A 17,539-nucleotide genomic window follows, 5' to 3' on the forward strand; every position below is an offset into this window, starting at 1 on the left:
CCTGCTGGCTCTCAGGCTGATGCCGGAATCTTCAGAGAGGAGATGATCCATCCAGGGGCAAAAGCCAGTCCCCCGGGTGTTTGATGGAGGTGACCAACAGCTTAAGCGGCATCGGCTCAAAGCGCCCGCAGCCTGGACCCCACCATGGGGGAGACTCCCTCCGGTGCCACCTTCCCCAGAGCACAGGACACAACGGCCAACACGCACTCTTCATGAATCAACTTTGTTTCTAAGCACGAGCATCGAGTGTTCTGAAAAGGGAATTAGGAGAACAGTGCCTTTCACAATAGCATCAAAAAGAATACGATACCAAGAAACAGGTGCCCTCTGGCACCTCCAACACCCCAGAAACTTTCTCCGGCCTGAGCGCACTCCTCACCTCCCTCTTTGCATTGAAGCTATTTGTGTAGCCCTTCCACCTGCCAGGAGCCAAGCCAAGGCCATCTTCGTGTCCCCTCCCCCCATATGGCCTTGGAGGTGGAAGGACTTCAAAAAGAAGGTGTTAAAGGATTTCATCCATGAGCAGGGAGAGCAGATCGGGAGGCACAGATCCATAATGTAACTTTTTAAAATTGAAAACACAACATGGTCACGTGGGAGGCAGGCACCCAGTTTAAGGGGAAGAGTGTGGGGTCTCTCCTGGGTCTAAATCCCATCTCAGCCACTTCCCAGCTGGGGGAATACAGACAAGTTCCTTAACTTCTCCGTCCGAGAGGCTGCCTGGGGCCGGCAGAGTTAGTTAGCAACGCCTCCTTCACAAGGAGGTTATGAAGACCGAATGAGCTGAATCACAGCACCGAGCATGGTGCCTGGAGCATGGAAGGAGCTTGAGAACCCTCCATCTCTGGAGAGCTGAGTGCTGAAATTTGGGCCACAGAGGCGACCGCTCAGATGTGAATCCTGGCTTCATGGTTGTCCAGCTGCCTGATCCCGGTGTGACTTCATCTCTCTGTCTCAGTTTCCTCCTCTGCAAAGCGGGGCCGTGCCGCCGGCCATCTGGTAGTGTTGTTGCAGATTAGAGGAGGGCAGGTGTGCGGAGGATGTCCCTGGTGATAGCCGAGGGGGTCAGTCCACCTGGACCGAGCGCACGTGGCCGCGCGGGGGGAGCACTTAGATGTCCCTGGACGTTTTAGGACCTCTCTGTCCCTCTCGCTTGGCAATACCCGTGCGGTGCGAACTCCTCTGTGCTCACAAACGTGTCCACATCCACTTCCCTGCAGACAGGCGTCCCTTCTGTGTGTGAAGCAGGGCACCTGCCTAATAAACCATTTTCATGGCCGTGTCACCAGGCTGAGGTGTCGGCAGCCTCATGTTGCCTGCCCCCCCACCCACCGCTTAGCTGGTGCCGGTAACTCCCCACATCTGCTGCCCAGCTCAGCGTGCAGTGAAATGTGGCACGTGAAGAACACACAGCGGAAGTTAATGAAAACAATAAACTCTGATTTTAAGAGTCTGTGCCACTCGCCCACACCATTTCGGTCCTCAGCCTCGTCCCTTCCGTGGACCTGTGTCTGCATCCCTCCTCCGTTTAGCTTCATGAGCCTAACCCTTCCACCTACCCGCCCCCCCCCCGCCCCCCGCTTGGGTATTATTTGGCAGGAGCTCGGATGTCCTTGAACAAGAAGCCGATGTCTTTGGCAGCTGGGAGAAGGGGCACGGGCACGTCCCCGTTCCCCACCTTCCCGCCTGCATCCTGCCCAGTGCTGTTGAGAGGTGACCGCTCCCAGCAGCTGGACGGAGAACCAGTGCTTTGGGAGGGTGGGGGAGAGGGAATCAGGCTGGGCACTCAGCTCAGTACTGCCTGCCAACAGCCTTGGGTTCTGAGCCACAAGTGGCCCCAGGTGCTGGGGAGTCAGGTTCAGACCAGGTCGTCCACCTACTTGCTTTGTGACTTTGCCAAATGCTTTAACCTGAGACTCAGTTCCCTAGTTGGAGAAAAAAAAAAGTCAAGGGGAGTAACTCGTGCCTCCTTTGAGGTGCTGTGTCAAATGTTTAGTAGAATGCTGGACACACAGTGAGTCCCCAGGAAATATCAGCCATTAATAGTGGTATTAATAACATCTGACTTTCCGGAGTCCCCTCTGTCTGCCGTGACTTCCACCTCATCACCACAGCTGTTTTGCTCAGTCTGGCTCCTCTGGTCTTATTCTTGATCCAATAAACAGACCTTTGACTTCACTTTCTGGTTTCCAGACTGTAGGCCCCATAAGACCACTCGGGCCAAGCAGCCTTCACCCTAGACCCTGCACTGATACTCCCCCCTCCCCCCCCCACCCCGAGCCCACTCCTGAGTCTCGCTCTTGGCTTGGTGACCCAGACCAAGGTCTCTCAGACTCTTCCCTGATCTGTTGGTCTTTCTACTTAACTCCCCAGGTCTGGTCCCCCAAAGCAGCCTGAGCCCTGTGGGCCATTCTGTTTGGCTAGCTGATGGCGGGGGGTGGGAGGGGGGGGAGGACAGGAGTGGGAAGGGGCGATCTCTCTTCCCCAGGCTGGGATCAGTGAGGCTCAGACAGCTCTGGACTTGGTGGTGCCCCCGTATTCCTGCTCAGACGCTTGTGCCCAGAAGCCCTGCCGTGGTTCATTCATTCATTTGGTAAATATCTAGTTACTTCCTATTCGTAGTGCAGAAGATTTAGCAATCATGTCATTACTAGTATCTCCTTGACCTCGAGAAATTGTCCCCCTTGATAATTCCCAAACCAGATAGGAAAGAATCATAACCACTGTCTAGGCCAACAGATAGGAAGAGCTCTGAATTCTGGCCCCGGCCTCCATCAGCATTAGGTCCAGATGTCAGGGTGGGGTGGCAGAGAGGCTGTCTCCTCCTCGGGGCTGCCTGGGGCCCCCTGCCAGCCGTCCTCAGCGTTCATCGTCTCCATCAGATGCACGCGTCATCATTGGATCCAGCCCCCAGAAAACTGGTTGCGTCTTTAGAAACAACATCAAAGGCTGCAGATGTTCTGTGTAAAAGTCAGCGAGACCACACAGCATGCCAGGCTGTCAGTTCACCGGGACTGGCAGGGTGGGAAGACCCCAACGCGTCCTCCCCCAGGGATCCACCGGGAGACTCCAAACTAGGAATCTCACTTGAATAACACAAAAAGAAACAAGCGAGCCACACTTCCTCCCGGTCCGTGACACAACAGGAGGGACAAAAGCAAAGGAGGGGGGGTGGTTGGGTGCTCACAGGGTCAGAAGCCTTTCGCTGTCACAGCAGCCGCAGGGTTCTAGATTGTAGGAGCCCCCGGGAAGGCCTGGCTTGGGGCTGGGACCAGGCGGGGTGAAGAGGCCATGGCTCCTCGCACCCCGAATGCATAGGTTGGCAGTGTGGTAACCTGCAGATCAGAAACCCCCGTCAGGAGCTGCAGGTGGTGCGGGAGACTCAATCAGGAGGACGCGGGGACCCTAGAGAGGAGAACTGAATGGGGACCCAAGTCCGGCTTAGATCCGGGGCGGCCATCCGAGTGCCCAGGGTCTGTGGAGCCCAAAGAAAGCCAGCTGTGTGGGGTCCCGTGTTCTGGGAGGAGCAGCTCGTTTCTGGGGAGAACACCCACTGCATTTCTGTCTTCAGAAATCAGACTTCCTCCCTTTGAGGCCCTGAAAACCCCGCCAGCCAGCACAGTGAGCGTCTCCAAGTGACAGCACCATCCAGGAGCTCTGCTCCACGGCCCTGGAAGAGTTCAGAGGGACCAGGTGGTGGCGTCGGGGGCGGGGGGGTGGGGCATGGGCTGCACACCCTAGCCATGGAAGCCAACTGAATCCTCTGCTTTCGTCCCTAGGGGCCAGACAAACGATGGACAAGAGGAGGAGGAGAGTGGATACGTGTTGTTTCCCTCTCATTCTGGGATTTCGCTACTACAGATAGATTCTTGGTTAAAATTAAGAAGGGCGTTATTGAATGGACACCCTAAAATGGTAAAAGTCGTTATCTATGATGGGGCCACACTGGGGGGCTCAGCTGGCTAGGCGTCTGACTCTTGATTTCAGCTCAGGTCATGATCTCAGGGTCATGGGATTGAGCCCCATGTCACACTCTGTGCTGGGCATTAGCCTATTTAGGATTCTCTGTCTCTGCCTCTCCGCAGCTCAGGAACACATGCACCCTCTCGCACTCTCTCTAAAAGAAGAAGGAAAGAAAAAGAGTAGTAATCGATGATCATGGGACTATGGGCATTTCCCTTTATTTTTGTTTGCCTACGTTCTCACTTAAAAAATCATTCGTCTGTATTTGTTCTGTAATAGAAAGTGAGGAGTTACTTCACAGGGTTGCACATCGTGAATGGGAAGCATTTTGAGGGGAAAGAGGAAGAGAAGTGGAAACACAGTGTCACTCGAGCCAAGCGACGCAGGCCAAGGGGTGGCTGCCGTTGACCGGGGCAGGCAGTGTGGGGTGAGGACTGACACTGATCCGTGGGCAACTCTGGGCATTGCAGACGGTCTTAGCACCACAGCACCCCCTCCGGGCTGTGTCCTTGGAGCAGCCTCTGGGAGATGGAGGGAGGACCCTCATTTGGAGGACAGGAGGGTGTGGGGAGCCTCTGAGTGCAAGTAGGCTGTGAGCCCCTGGAGGCTGGGCACGGACCCCCGCCGTGCCTAGCTCAGAGGGCGCGATGCTCCCTAGGGACACAGTCTGGCCCTGCGTGCCTGGCCCACGGGTGTGAGTGAGGACATTCGGTGTTTAAGGCGGCCCTGGCCTGCACCTGTCTGTGGGGAAGGCCGCTTTGCTCCAAGAAGCCCAGAATTGGAGTCGAGGCGAGCCATCCTCAGACGTGACCCAGAAAACTGGCCACTGACCCGAGACTTCCGGCTTGTCAAATATGAACAAGCCAGCAGAGGCCTCTGGGAACCCAGCTGGAACAGGGGGTCTGCTGGAGAAACTGACCTCCAAGTGGTGAAGGGTAGATACGTAACGAGAAGGCGTCTCCAATGCTACAGAAACCCAATCAAAACAGAGCATGAATGCGGCGGCAACCGAAGCCTTTCGCTTAAACATGGAGCCTCTCCCAACACGGATGGCTCTTTAAAAACACTGGAAATGGTCTTCTCTGCTGTGGGAAAAAAATGCCTCACTGTGTGCCAAGAAAAAAGGATGTGGTCCGAAAGGAAGGGGCGGAAGAGGAGGTGGGCGGCTTCTCAGAGTCTGACATAAACAGTGCAGAATGAGGAAAGACCTAATTTTAAAACTTACTCTGTAATCATGGTGCAAACCATCTGAGAATCGGGACCCATGCCAGGGCCGGGGCTGGGACTGGTGTCTCAACGGGCTGAGAGGCTGCCTAGAGGCAGTGGGCGTCTGGACCCACCAGGTGACGTAGGGCATTGGCTCTGAACCCCCGCCTCCCCCACCTCTCATCGCAGCCTTCTTCGCAGCCCTGAGCCCTGCCCCCACCTGCTCCTGGAAAGGGGCTTCTCTCCATCCTCTCCTCTCCCTTAACTCACTCGCCATGGGCTGTGTCTTCAAGCTCCTCGTGTGGAAGGGCTCCGGGGAAGCCAGAGGTGCTGGGCGCTGCCTTTGCCAAGTCAGAAGTGACACTGAGCAGGAGGCTCTCCGGGATGTGGGTGCACTGCTTTTCCCAGCACTAAACGGGGAAAAGTCTGAATCCTCAGAAAACACGGCATTCTCTTTAACTTTCCACCTTCCCAAGAGGTGACGCCATAGGTTCGAGCCATGAAGGTAAAGAGAGAAGGCAGAAGCCCCTTCCCACCATCAAAGGGCAGTAAAGTTAACAGCAGCCGGTCTCCTGTAAGAGCAGGCTCAACCAGGTGGAGAGATCACAGACTCAGAGCAGTGCCTGTGATAAGGTCAGGGCTGAAATGCAGCCGTGGAGCGTGAGTAGGGTCTCGGAGGTCCCCAGTCCAACCCTGTGTTTGGTTGGTGAATTTCGGAGAGATCCGGGGCCCTGGGAAGGAACCTGGATGGCTAGGGAGGAGGCACCTGGGGAGGGCGGAGGGTGTCTGTTTAGCAGTTGTGTAAAAAATGTTTCACTATTGGTGACAGCAGCGTCTGTCAGCTAATATCACCCATGACTATTATCATTATTTTTCAGAACCTTTGGACCACTAATTTGGTACCAGGGCGTCATTGTGAGGAAAGCATGTGATTTTGAATCAGATCCCGGAATCGCAACTCAGTTCTGCCCATCGCTAGCTGTGTGACCCCTGAGCAAGTTCCCTATTGTGTAATGGAAAGTAGAATGATACCCACTTCATGAGACTGATATAAGAAGTGGGTACAAAGCTATTTCTGGGAGTACTTTGTAAATGTTAAGACTGAACAGATGTGAGTAAAAGCGCACAAATCAAGAGAAAATTTTGAATTAGAGCTGTCCAGAGTTCCAAAGCCACAGGGCTCCAGAGCTCCCGCCTCCACCTGTCCCCGATATTTGTGGGGTCCAAGGTAAGAGCACAAACGAAGGCCTACATACCATATTTCTAAATAGTAGTTTTAATTCTAAGTCAACTAACGGAAAGCTGAGGGTGTAAGTCAGACTGGCAGTGCTAAATCACATCGGTTCTGTCTTTTTACCTTGACAGATAATACCTTTCTAACAACCTAGAAAGCGAGGTTCAGATTTAGAATTCTCAGACTCCTCCAAGTTCTGTGCTAGGGTATAGAGGCATAAGAAGATACGAGCCGGCCCCTAGCTGGCCCCACTCTTCTTCCCACCCTGGCTCTGTACCATATAGAGAGATACGGACCATCATGGATATGCATGTAGACACCTAACCACCTAACGCACCTGTCCAAACTCCATACATGCCCCTTACAAACAACCATGCTTTGGCTCACACAGGTGGAGTAGACTACCCTTAAGAAGACAGACCAGGAAAAAGGCCTTGCATCAACCCTGGAGGCAAGTGTGGGGCCATATGGGCTGGGAATACTGAGATCCCAGATACCCAGAGCATGGTCTAGAAGAAGGGGCACCGGCTCCAGATGGACACGTCCGCTTAGCCCCACAATGTGAAATGGCATAGCCAGAAGATAGCAGAGTGGGTCTCTTAAAGTGGAGGGCCAGGCAGGAGCTCCTGTCACCTGGGCTGAGGGACAGTATCATCCTGGATCTCAAAGCCTCCCTGGGAGCTTGAAACACCCTTGAAACCACCCATCAATCAGGGGACATCAGTGTCAGCAGTACCCCCAAATACCTGCCCACTCCCTGCCCTCAAGAATGCTGCTGCTGGCTCCCGATCTCCTTGGAGACCATGGGGCTTCGGGGGGGTGGGGGGAGCAAAGAGGGGCTCCTTCGGGGAGGTTGCTCTGCTCCTCGTGGGCCCTGGGAGAACTGGCTGGGTCCGGGTAGAAACAGGACCTCAACCCAGGGGCCACTTATTTGAATGAAATGCTTCGCACGAGCTTGTTTAAAGAAGATTTGCCTTTTTCTTCTAAAACTGGGCTGCAGAAAGCATGAAGGTTGCAATAATCGATGCTTTCATTATTAGCTCCATTGGCGAGTCCATTAGCTGTGCGCTTTGGGTCAATGACCGATTGTCCAAAATGAAAACACTGTGTTTATCCCGTGAGGAGAGGGTTGTAAGAGAAGGAGGGGAATTGAGATAATAACTAATGTGGGTCTTGTGTGTTATAGTTTCCAAAGCATCTGCTCACCTGCCATTGCTCTGTGTGATCCTTGTAACAGCTCCGAGATGTAACTTGCCTGGAGTCACTTTCCTTCTCTAATTTGCCTTCCCATTTTACACATGAGGAGCCTGAGGCCGACAGGAGTGTCTTGTCTGAGGCCAGCCAGCTGTTACTTTGGCACTGACACCCAAATCAGTGCTTTCTCCACTCACCACCAAGAAGACCTCAAAGAGAAAAAAATGAGATTGGGGACTCATTGAAGGTTAAGATTAAGGAGCTTTCCCACAAGCATGGTGAAGGAGAGAAAGCAGGGTTTGGGGCCAGAAAGACCTGACTTCAAAGCCTGGCACTGCCCTCCCCAGGAGGAGGAGTTTGCACAGTTCACTCTGAGCTTCTGTTCCTTGTGTGTGACCAGGGTACAATAATCCCTGCCTTACATGCTTACTGTCAAGTGTTTGCAGCTGAAAGGGTCGACCGCTGTGAGTTTCCTTCTTTCCCAACCCTCTCTCTTCCCGCGTCTCGCTTCCTTACTCATATCTGAACTTAAACCTCACTCGCGCCCATGCCTGACCACACGCCTCACATTCATTATCTCATTTAAGGCTCACACCAAGTACATCAAGGGAGTCCTATTACTATGCCTAGCTTGGAGATGGAAACTGGCATAAAGAGGGCAAGTGACTTATCTAACTGACACAGCCAGTAGGTGGTAGCACTCAGTTTACAAGCTGAGGCAACCTGGCTCCAGAAATCCTGCTTTCGGTTCCTCTGCTCGGACAACTCTCCAACTTTGGTGCCCAACTTTTTGAAGGAATTACCTGAATTCTCTTTTTTTCCCCTTGTGCTTGTTCATTCCCCCCATAACTCCTTACCGAAAGGCCTCCACCAGCATATCTTCACCGCTGTCTTGATAATAAATCTAATGGTCTTTTTCTTAACCCCACTCTCTCCAGTTCATGTGGCTTTAAACACCGGTGACTTCCTGAAATTCTCTTGACTTTGGAAGTTCATTGTCCCCTTTTGCTGGTCCTTCTGCTTCTTAGTTTCCTCTTTGTCTTCTGGCCATCTGAACGAGCCTCCTAAGGCATCTCCTTCAGCTCCAGTGATCCCAATATCACCGTCAGGTCAGCTGACCCTCTCCATGCAGATAGTTGCCAGATTTACACCTCTAGCCCTCACTTTCTCCTAAGCTCTAGACCCAACTTTGCAACCCCACAAAAGCATCGCGTCCCAATTGAAACTCAGTCTCCTCCTACCTTTCACTTCAGACTGTTTCAATACCTATCTATTCAACAAATAATTTTGAACTCCTTTTAAAAAAATTTTTTTTTGATGTTTATTTGTTTTTGAGAGGCAGAGTGTGAGAAGGAGAGGGGCAGAGAGAGTGAGACACAGAATCTGAGGCAGGCTCCAGGCTCTGAGCTGTTGCACAGAGCCCAACATGGGGCTCGAACCCACAAACTGTGAGATCGTGACCTGAGCTGAAGTTGGATGCTTAACCGACTGAGCCACCCAGGGGCCCCAATTTTGAACTCCTTCCACGTGCCAGGCATTGTTCTAGGTACTGGAGATATGGCAGTGAACACAACATAAGACATACTTTGGGCTTACATGTGGGGAGTTGGGAGACCATAAGCGAAATAAGTTATATATTATATTAGACAGTGGAGAAAAATAAATCAGAGATATAGGATGAAGAACACTGGGTCGGGAAGTTGCAATTTTAAATATGGTTGACAGGAAAGGTGGCACTGAGAACACGATGCTTGAGCCAGGAATGATGGAGGCAAGGGAGCAAACCTTACAGATCCTGAAGGAAGAATGCTTCAGATAAAATGAAGAGTGCAAAGGCCATGAGGTGGGAGTTTGCCTGGCATGCTCAGTGAGCAGCACAGAGGCCAGAATGGGCAAGAAGGAGAGAAAAGTTAATGATATACAAGAGGAAATGGAGACCCCGATCATGCAGGGCCACCTAGGTCCTTTTAAGAACATTGACGTTTCCTAAATAGTTTAGGAGCCGTGGAATTGTTTTGGGCAGAGGAGTGACATAATTTCACATTTGTTTAACAAGACCGCTGTGACTGCCATGTTGAAAATAGACCAGAGCAGCAGAGCAGAAGTATTAGCAAGCATACTAGTTTAGGACGCTAGTGCAGCAATCCAGGAGAGCCAGCTGTAGCTTGGATCAGGGTAGTGGCGATGGAGGTGATGGATGGGCAGGAGTTGAATTCTAGATAGATATTGATGACATCAACAGGATTTGCCAATAGTTAGTAAGTGGAAGGTGCAAGAGTGGTCAAGAGTGACTCCAGGGTTGTTGGCAGGTGGGCCAGGGGGTATATGGAGCCCAGGAGAGCAATCCAGGCTGGAGATAGAAATTTGGAAGTTGTCAGCATGTAGATGGTACTTACAGCCATGAGACTGGATTCACCAAGATGGAAAAGAGAGGAGGGCCAAAGACTGAGACCTGGGGCCCTCCGAAGGTAGAAGGTTGAGACATGAAGCAGAACCAGCAAAAGATGGTGAGGAAGAGCTAGCGAGACACAAGGAGAAACGAGAGGTGTGTGTGTGCTCCATGTTCTAACCACCACGTCCTGGGCAAAGACACAAAGACAAACACGACTTCGTCTTCCCTGCCTAATGGAAGAGTCAGAGCTTTGCACCCTGAAATTCCACTGTGGGTGGGTCTGGAGATGGGTGTGGCATGTCAGCCACAGTGAGGCCACACCTTGTTACTTCTGAGAATGATTTTACACACACACACACACACACACACACACACCAGTCAACTGTGCTTGGCTCTTCTGATTAATTGTTTGAGTGAATGTTTTACTTTATTTCCTCTTTTGTCTCTGAGAGGCAATCAGTTGCCAAGCCACAGTAGATCTACCTTTGCAGTATCTCTTCTTTGTGGCCCTTCCTCTCCATTCTCAGCCACCAGCCTAGATGAAAGCTTCACTAAAGATCACCTAGAATGTTGCAAAAGCTCCAGAGCATCCTGGTTCCCTCCCTTTGGTTCTCTAATTCTTCTTCATACATCACATTTCTTCCTGGCTCATCATCTCTCGCTGAAAAGTCCCACCACCCCTGGGATGAAGCCCAGTGCTCAAGGCCATTATTAAAGGCACTTCTTCCCAGACTGACACTGCCTTGCCCAACCAGCCTTGTCTCCACTCTTCCCAGGTGGTCCCTCTGGTTCCTGGGCACTCCATGTTCATGCTTAATGCCACACATTTGTCCATGATGGAAACTCCCGCCAAGGTGTGCCCTTCTTTGTTCCTCACAGCTCAAATTCCATTTCCTCCCCAAACCCTCCCCCTATAGCCTGCACAGATGTCCATGTTTCTGACTTCCTGTATCACTCCAAGTCTGTGTCATTAATTTTTGTATGTAGGTATATTATGGCATGAACAGTCACTAAATACATTTGTAGTCACCAGTTCATTCATTTTATTTGTGTGTGGCTTGTCTGCCTCCCCCTTAAGGATAAACATGGTGTTAAATATGGTGCAATTGTAATAATGGAATACATGAATGGTAGATAATAGTTTTTTTAAAGGTGAGGGAAAATATAAAGTATAAAACTGTGATAAAACACTTTGTTATATACAAGCTGTATATAAGACAAGCATGAAAATGATTTAAATAAAATATTCCTTTGACAAAAATGTATTAAGATCTACTATCTGCCAACAATGTGCTAAACACTAATGATCCAAAAATAAGTCACAGTCCCAAGCCTCAAGGAAAGCATAATCTAATGGAGAAAGCAGACACATAAACAAACAATTATAATATAACCTGGGACCTGTAAAGAGCTGGATATATCCAGGAGAGCTTGGAAGAGAAGGCTTCCTGGAGGAGGTGACGCATGTAATGATTCTCAAAAAAGAGTACTTAGGTCCAGTGAGACTTTAGCAGGGGAGAGAGAGCTTCAGGCAGTGGGCATGGCATGAGCAAAAGGAAGAGGGGAAGAACAGCATGGCATGTTGGGGTGGGGAGGCCAGACCATGGAGAACCATATATTAAGAAACGTGAATCTTACCATGTAGATGATGCCATTGATGCCCATTCAGAGGAAACTTTGAAGGGTGTAGAAAGGACAGAATCATGTCTGCATGTGGGAACACCAATGCAGCTAAAAGATGAATTTGAAAGGGATTGGGGTTGAATGCAGAGAGGCCCAGCTGTGGCCCCTTACCAGTAGACCAGGTGGGAGATGCTAAGGGTGTGAATTAAATGACGGCAGTGAGAACTGGAGAAAAGGAGATAAATTCAAACATCACGTATGGAGGAAAATTCACAGGATGCGGTGATGCGGTAGCTGAGACAGTCTAGGAAAGAGCATAGGAAGATGGCCCTTATTTCTGGCCTCGAAGGCTGGGTGAGTAGTGGGTCACCCGCTGCAGCAGAGATGGGAGAAGGGGCCAAGTGTATGCTAGAGGTGGTGAGTTCACTTTGACCATGTAGAATTTGAAGCGCCTCAAGCATTCATTTAAAGTAGTTCTCTAAAAGAGAGAGTGACTCCACGGTACTATCACTCCTGAAATTCATCAGGGACTTCTTTGAAAACCATTATCAAACTGGTTTATCAGCTATATAAACCAATCATGCATTGTATAGGCATAACTCTTTTTGGAGGGAAAAAAAAAAAAGCCACTACCTTAGAATGTGCATTAGTACCTATCTTTCATAAAAGAAATAAAACTATGATATTTTTGGAAAAGAAACCTAGTCCCTATTCACTAGATTGAAGTCATAGTGAATTTTGGCTACTTCCAAAATCAAACCCTCCCTGGGGCTGTGGGAGAGAACATGCCTCAGACCCAAAGGATTTCCAATAGAGCAGTGGCCAAAGTCACAGCAATGTGGATGGATGGGGTACGTAGCCTCCCAAGGTCACTGCACCCATTGGCTAAACTCAGCCATGTCCCTTTGTTTCCATGTGATGAATAAGAAGCTTGTTTCTCTATTCCACAGGATCTTCCAAGAAAAGGGTGTCTTCCTTCTCTCCCAAGACAGACACAAGAGTAGAGCCTTATTATATTATCTCTGTTTGCGGAACATCTGGGACCAAACTAAGCTTTGTAAATTTCTCACTTGACTGACCTCTAGACCCTGGGCTTAAGTCTGTTCACGTAGCTCTGGGCAGGAAGATGGCGGCAAAAATAGGAACTGTGAAGACACTATAGACAAAGTATCTTAATCAACCAGCAAGATAGCCAGTCTTTAAAAGGACAGTGTTATAACAGAATCAAAAACCAAATTCCCTAGCCAATATGCCACAGTTGGCACAGTGTCTAAGTACAGTTTTACACTGCTGAGAATACTTGTCCTCTAGTCCCACAAAAGAACCCCAAACAGGTCTCGTCACTGTAACCTAAACGGAGATCAGAGTTGAGGCAACACAGGAAGTAAATGCCTGGTGACTTAATAACTGTCTCCACACTTTGGCTGGAGGCAAGAAGCTGACTCCAGTCTGGCCATTTCATAAACCCAATAAGCAGATTGGGCTTCACCTGACCTCTGACCCATATATGAATATGTCCTGCTCAAATAACAGTTACTCCCTTTTGTACAGTAAGAAATGGCCACAGCATTTTCAGTGAGCTACTCCTTGGCTCAGCTACAACCAGCATGTGCAGCAAAACGGTATCTCTCTGACTTTCTATTTGAGGTCATTTCTTCTTCTTCATTTCTGCCAATCATGATACACTGCAGTTACTCCCGGCAGCTACCAAGGGCATGCAGACAAAAGAAAAGGTTCTTGCAGCTGTGCGCTCACTTCCTCTCCAGGAAGCCACACTGGAAGTGCTGTGGAGGCCAGCCAGAGGCAGTAGTTAGTGTCTCAATGTCCCTGCGTGACAGTAAAAGATGCTGAGACATTTCAGCATCAACTTGACAGTGGAGCTCTCTCTTAAGCCATTTGTATAAAGCCCTGTAGGATCTTCTGTCACTTCATAAGAGGAAGAACTTAGCTGATGAGTGGAGCATCTCTTTTATTTCTTTAATTATTACATTCCTCTGGGGCTCCTGGGTGGCTCAGTGGTTTGAGCATCTAACTCTTGGTTTTGGCTCAGGTCATGATCCCAGGGTTGTGGGATCAAGCCCTATGTCAGACTCCTCACTGAGCATTGAGTCTGCTTAAGATTCTGTTTCTAGGGGTGCCTGGGTGGTTGGTTGGTTAAGTTGGTTAAGCATCCAACTTCGGCTCAGGTCTTAATCTTGCAGTTTGTGAGTTCGAGCCCCACGTCTGGCTTTGTGCTGACAGCTCAGAGCCTGGAGTCTGCTTCAGGTTCTGTATCCCCCTCTTTCTCTGCCCCTCCCCCACTTGCATTCTGTCTCTCTCTCTCAAAAGTAAATAAACATTAAAAATTTTTTTTAAAAATTCTCTCTCCCTCTGCCTTTCACAAAAAAAAAAAAAAAATCTTCTCATATTACTAAGAATCATTCCTAGTCCCAGCAGTGGATATATGGAGAATGCACACTCAGGCTCTGCCGACTTAATTTCTGCTTCTGTTTGGATTCAATCCAGCTCCTGGTGGCTGCTCTGGGAGCTGCAAGCAGATGGACAGCCAGAGTCCCCTCCACTCTGACTTTCTCCAGAACCATGTAAGGGTACTTGGGGAAGTGATATGGTATAGTGGTCAAAAGCAGAAACCCTGGAGTCAAATAACTCCTAACTCCACCTCTTACAATCTGTAGACCCCATATTATGGGCCTTAACATCTTTAAACCTCTATCCTCTCGTGTGTAAAATGGAAATAAAAGTTCATTTATCTTGTGGGATATTTTGAGCATTAACTGAGATAACATAGTTAAAGTACTTAGCACAGTGGTTGAAATAGAGCAGCATTCAATAAGTGTCAGCTGTGACAGTGATGGTGGTGGTGATGATGATGATGATGAGCTGGGGGAAGAGACATGGGCTAAAGTCAGGGGTACCCAAGAAAAGTAGCAAAGTGCCCAGAATGGCAGGTTCACTAAACTAAGCAATTAATGGGGTGCCTGGGTGGCCCAATCAGTTGAGCATCTGACTCTTGGTTTCAGCTCATGTCATGATCTCATGACCCGTGGGTCTGGGCCCCACATTGGGCTCTGCATGGCAACGTGAAGGCTGCTTGGGATTCTCTGCCTCCCTTTCTCTCTGCGCCTCCCATCCTTGCACTCTCTCTCCCTGGCTCGCTCTCTCTTTCTCTCTCTCTCTCAAACATAAATGAACATTAAAATAATCTTTAAAAAAATAAAGTTAGCAATTAGACTTCCAGTCTGGACCTGAAGTCAATGGGACAATAGCACTTTAGAGACTATGTATGCCAGCCTACAGCACAATGTTTGCTTTGAGGTGGTTTCCAGAAGGTGACCATTATCTCCTTGTGTATCAGTTGCTATGTCTGTTTTCCAAGTGCTGGATTGGCCAATGATTGGAATTTAAGCAACCCTCTTTGTTGAGTAGAAATTCTACGACTGTGATTTTCTGGGAAATTTGTGTAACCCTTAACTCTGCCTCCTTTTGCCCTCCTTTCCACCTGATGCTTCCTTTCAAGTACATCAAACCGTAACCACTTCTTCCCAACAAACAAACTTTGCACACACTCATACTTCCCAAGAAAGTTGTTCTTGCAATGGAATGACTCTAAATAGCTGATTACAATTCCACCATCCCAAATAGTTGATACCTCTTTGTGGGGCTCACAAATGCCTCTTTGAGCTTCCCGTTGCCAGTTAAACCAGCTATGATTTTATTTAACTTTTTGGTATTTTTTTTTTTATCTTTGTGTTATTTCGATATGTCCCTATCTCATCCCAAAGCAGCACAGCATAGAACTTTCTGACCTGAATTCCCCTCTGAGCTTCCCATTTTGACCAAGTTGACTGTGTTAGTAAGTGTTGGGCACGTCTCCATCTTTTGAAAAATTCATACAGCCTCTTCTTTTCTTGTGCATCTCTTCTGCTTTGCCAGGTCAAGCTGGGAACTACCTGACTTGAGGGAAGGGAGAGTAAAAGCCATCAGTGACTCAGATGGGGTGAGCTACCCTTGGTACGGGAACACCACAGAAACTGTGACCCTGGTTGGTCCCACCAACAAGATCTCCAGGTTCTCCGTCAGCATGAATGACAACTTCTACCCAAGTGTGACGTGGGCAGTGCCAGTGAGTGACAGCAATGTGCCACTGCTCACAAGGATCAAGAGGGACCAAAGTTTCACTACCTGGCTGGTGGCCATGAACACCACCACGAAGGAGAAGATCATTCTGCAGACCATCAAGTGGAGGATGAGGGTGGACATTGAGGTGGACCCTCTTCAGCTCTTGGGGCAACGGGCCCGGCTAGTGGGCAGGACTCAGCAGGAGCAGCCCCGGATCCTGAGCCGGATGGAGCCCATCCCCCCTAATGCACTAGTGAAACCCAATGCCAACGATGCCCAGGTCCTCATGTGGAGACCCAAACGAGGGCCACCTCTGGTTGTGATCCCTCCTAAGTAGAAGCAGACTGGCCTGACTGTGTGTGGAGCACATGACGCTGAGACACGCAGTGAGGCTGCCAGGGGTGGCAGGAGCCAAACTGAGTTTCTGAGCCAAAGCAGACCTCTCGGTTTGCCAGCCTTTGCAGCCACTTGTGAAGAGTAGGGCTGCTTCTTGGGTGGTAGAACCATAATCCTTAGGAAAATTCCCTTCCTTTTAGGAATAAAGAAATCGCTGATTTGACAGACTTGCTGTGATTACCATGCAAGTAGCCATATTTTGGAGCTGACCAGGATGATTCTTTTATCTGAACTATAGACCATTGCTTTCCTGCGAGATGCAGGGGATGGAAACAAAATTAAACAGTGCCTGTGGCAAATGCTGCTTCCCAACCAATTAGAAGTGGGAGTGAAAACATCCACACCAGGTGTTTGTAAGACAGACAGTCCCACTGTCTGACTGGAGGGTGCTGGGGATGGGGGTGGAATGAAAGTCAGGTGGTGAAGAGAATGGGGAGAGAAAGAAATAAGTTGTTATTACAAATTAATACCTGTGAATTTATTGGTAGACCATCAGCTCTTCAACATACTCAGTGGAATGAAAGGCACACTTAAAAAAAAAAGGGAGATAGAGTGATATGGGCTCCCTTCTGGAGAGCCTCCTTGGAACTGTCCAAGGTCCTGATGTGAACAGACAGATGGAGACTCTCAATGGTTCCATCTACCCACTTCTTTCCAAAATCTGATCGTTCAGAGTATTCCTTAATCACAATATTTGGATAGATAGTTCCTGTATTCTACAGTAGCTATGGTATTTGGGGCCTTTGCCATGTTTTTAGTGAAACCTTAATTGCAATTTTGTTTACAGCTGCCTATTCTGTTCCCCGTTTCCAGCCCTAAATTTACAAAAAGATAATTGTTTCTAAACCATGGAATCCATGTAGAATTTCAAGAACATTTTAACAAATACGAATACTATTTTCATTCCTTTTGTTGTTTTTTTTTTTTTTAGTTTCTGAATGATGTGAACATACAGAATGCACATATGTATACACATGCACGCATTCAAACATACACATCAGGATGGAGTCAGCATAACTAACACATTTGCCAGCAGTGCCTACCTATGTACTTGAAGCCCAGTACATACGCTTTTTATCTATATATGTTTATTTTAGCTCAATTTCACAGAAGCTCAACTTTAACTGCATGAGCATTTGTGAGAAAGTGCTTCATAATGCTTAACTTCAGAGCTCTTTAATGAAAATATGAGCTGCTCACATTAAGCAAGACTCTATGGCTGAGATCCAACCATCAAGGATGAGAGACCATATTTCCTTTAGCTAGGCCAATCTCAAACATTTTAAAGAGTTTCTAGTCTTTACAGTAAGAATTTTTCCAGCTCTTCTAGCTTCCATCACCCAAATCCCCCAAGCAAAATAATTATAAAACTGCCACAGTGTCATTGTGGATTTTATGGATGGATACCGGCA

General features: G+C 48.9%; 1 protein-coding gene across 1 annotated transcript in view; it reads left to right on the plus strand.

Moving 5' to 3' along the window:
• Positions 1-17,030, plus strand: part of FAM78B (family with sequence similarity 78 member B) — a 79,801-nt gene extending 62,771 nt beyond the window's left edge. Inside the window, exon 2 of the mRNA XM_049635248.1 lies at positions 15,546-17,030. Coding sequence (XP_049491205.1) covers positions 15,546-16,068 — 523 coding nt within the window. The 3' untranslated portion in view covers positions 16,069-17,030. The remainder of the gene's footprint in view (positions 1-15,545) is intronic.
• The last annotated feature ends 509 nt before the right edge of the window (positions 17,031-17,539 follow it).

This window comes from Panthera uncia, chromosome F1 (genome assembly GCF_023721935.1).
Source record: "Panthera uncia isolate 11264 chromosome F1, Puncia_PCG_1.0, whole genome shotgun sequence".
Lineage (NCBI taxonomy): Eukaryota > Metazoa > Chordata > Mammalia > Carnivora > Felidae > Panthera > Panthera uncia.